Genomic DNA, 1245 nt, shown 5'->3' with positions numbered 1-1245 from the left:
GGAAGCACCACTCCACGCTCCCACGATGTCATCAGATCCATGCGTGCACCACAGAGTGCCCCCACTTTCACTCAGTTGCGCAGAAAACTGTCCTTCTTTTTGCCCCAGAGAACTGTATGTATGTATTGGGCTAATGCAGTCCATCTTTCTTCATTGAGTAGCATTTTATTCATTACGTTGTTGGGATTTAAAGTTCCGATTTTTTCTTGCTACACATTTTGTTTGGTTTGCCACTTAATGCAGTCAAAGAACGAATGTTTTGCGTCATCTTTGTCGTATGGAGTGGAAATACCTGTGAATTGAGAGGAATTAGGTAAGATAGTAATCAGCTTCCCCGTATTTTCGCTCAGTTTATTTCTTGACATCTTTTATCAGGCGTGCCGTCCATCTACCTAAAATTTCCTCTTGCCATCTACGTTGCCAGCATTTCCAGGTTCTTTCCTGAGCGTCCTCGCCTCCATTCTTCTTAAGTACTGCTCCGTAAGGTGCTTTAATCGTCGTTCCCTCGCAAGAAGGTCAATGGAGATTACGCCTGCTATCACCATTACCGCAAACTTCGCGACTATGTGATAGGCGCAGACCATCCTCAAGACTCCTATTCTTTGAACTTGGGTGATTTTCACTCTCTGCTTTTCAATGTTCATTTCATCTTCCCATATCTCAGCCCCGTACAAGATAATAGACTGGGCTGTAGATATGAGGAGCCTACGCTTCGCAGGTTTTGGACCTTTAACATTCGGCATAATTCGGCTTAATGCCACTACTCTTGCCAGTCTCTTATCTGCTGCTTGCCTAAGGTGACTCCAAAACGTGATTTTTCTATCCAGCGTCAACCCTTGGTATTTTGCGGCATCCTTCGTCATTATTTCTACTTCTTGTACATTAAGAGAGACGATAGTACCTATCTCTTTCCTCGGCAATAGTACCATCTCCATCTTCCTTATTGCAACTTACTCGCTATGTCTACCCTTCTTTCACATAATATTTGTGACAGAAGGCCATCTGCGTCAATAGCCCTGTTAATTTTTCCTTGGAAAACTCTGGGCATCATGTCAGGTTTCTTTTTCTTCTGTTCAAGACCTGTCTAAAGGCCCTGCACGCTTCAGACCCAGGCACATGATTGATGCTTTCTCTTCCATGCGCAGATTCACTGCAAAGGACACATCTTGGTTCGGCCTTGCAGTCCTTAGCTCTGTGCTTGTCCTTTCTGCTTCTAAAGCAGAGGCCTGATCGGGCCGGGCCTTT

The 1245-nt window shown here is 44.7% G+C and overlaps 1 protein-coding gene across 1 annotated transcript; it reads right to left on the bottom strand.

Moving 5' to 3' along the window:
- Nucleotides 1-392: 392 nt before the first annotated feature.
- LOC149373845 (uncharacterized) lies at nt 393-935 on the bottom strand. Its single transcript, XM_089595672.1, has one exon. The coding sequence runs from the start codon at nt 933-935 to the stop codon at nt 393-395; it is 543 nt and encodes a 180-aa protein (XP_089451798.1).
- Nucleotides 936-1245: the final 310 nt, after the last annotated feature.

This window comes from Copidosoma floridanum, unplaced genomic scaffold, assembly GCF_036245765.1.
Source record: "Copidosoma floridanum isolate Cflo_tuat_1 unplaced genomic scaffold, Cflo_Japanese_pri ptg000026l, whole genome shotgun sequence".
Lineage (NCBI taxonomy): Eukaryota > Metazoa > Arthropoda > Insecta > Hymenoptera > Encyrtidae > Copidosoma > Copidosoma floridanum.
The sequence above is the reverse complement of the archived record's forward strand: the minus strand, read 5'-3'. Positions and strand labels throughout refer to the sequence as shown.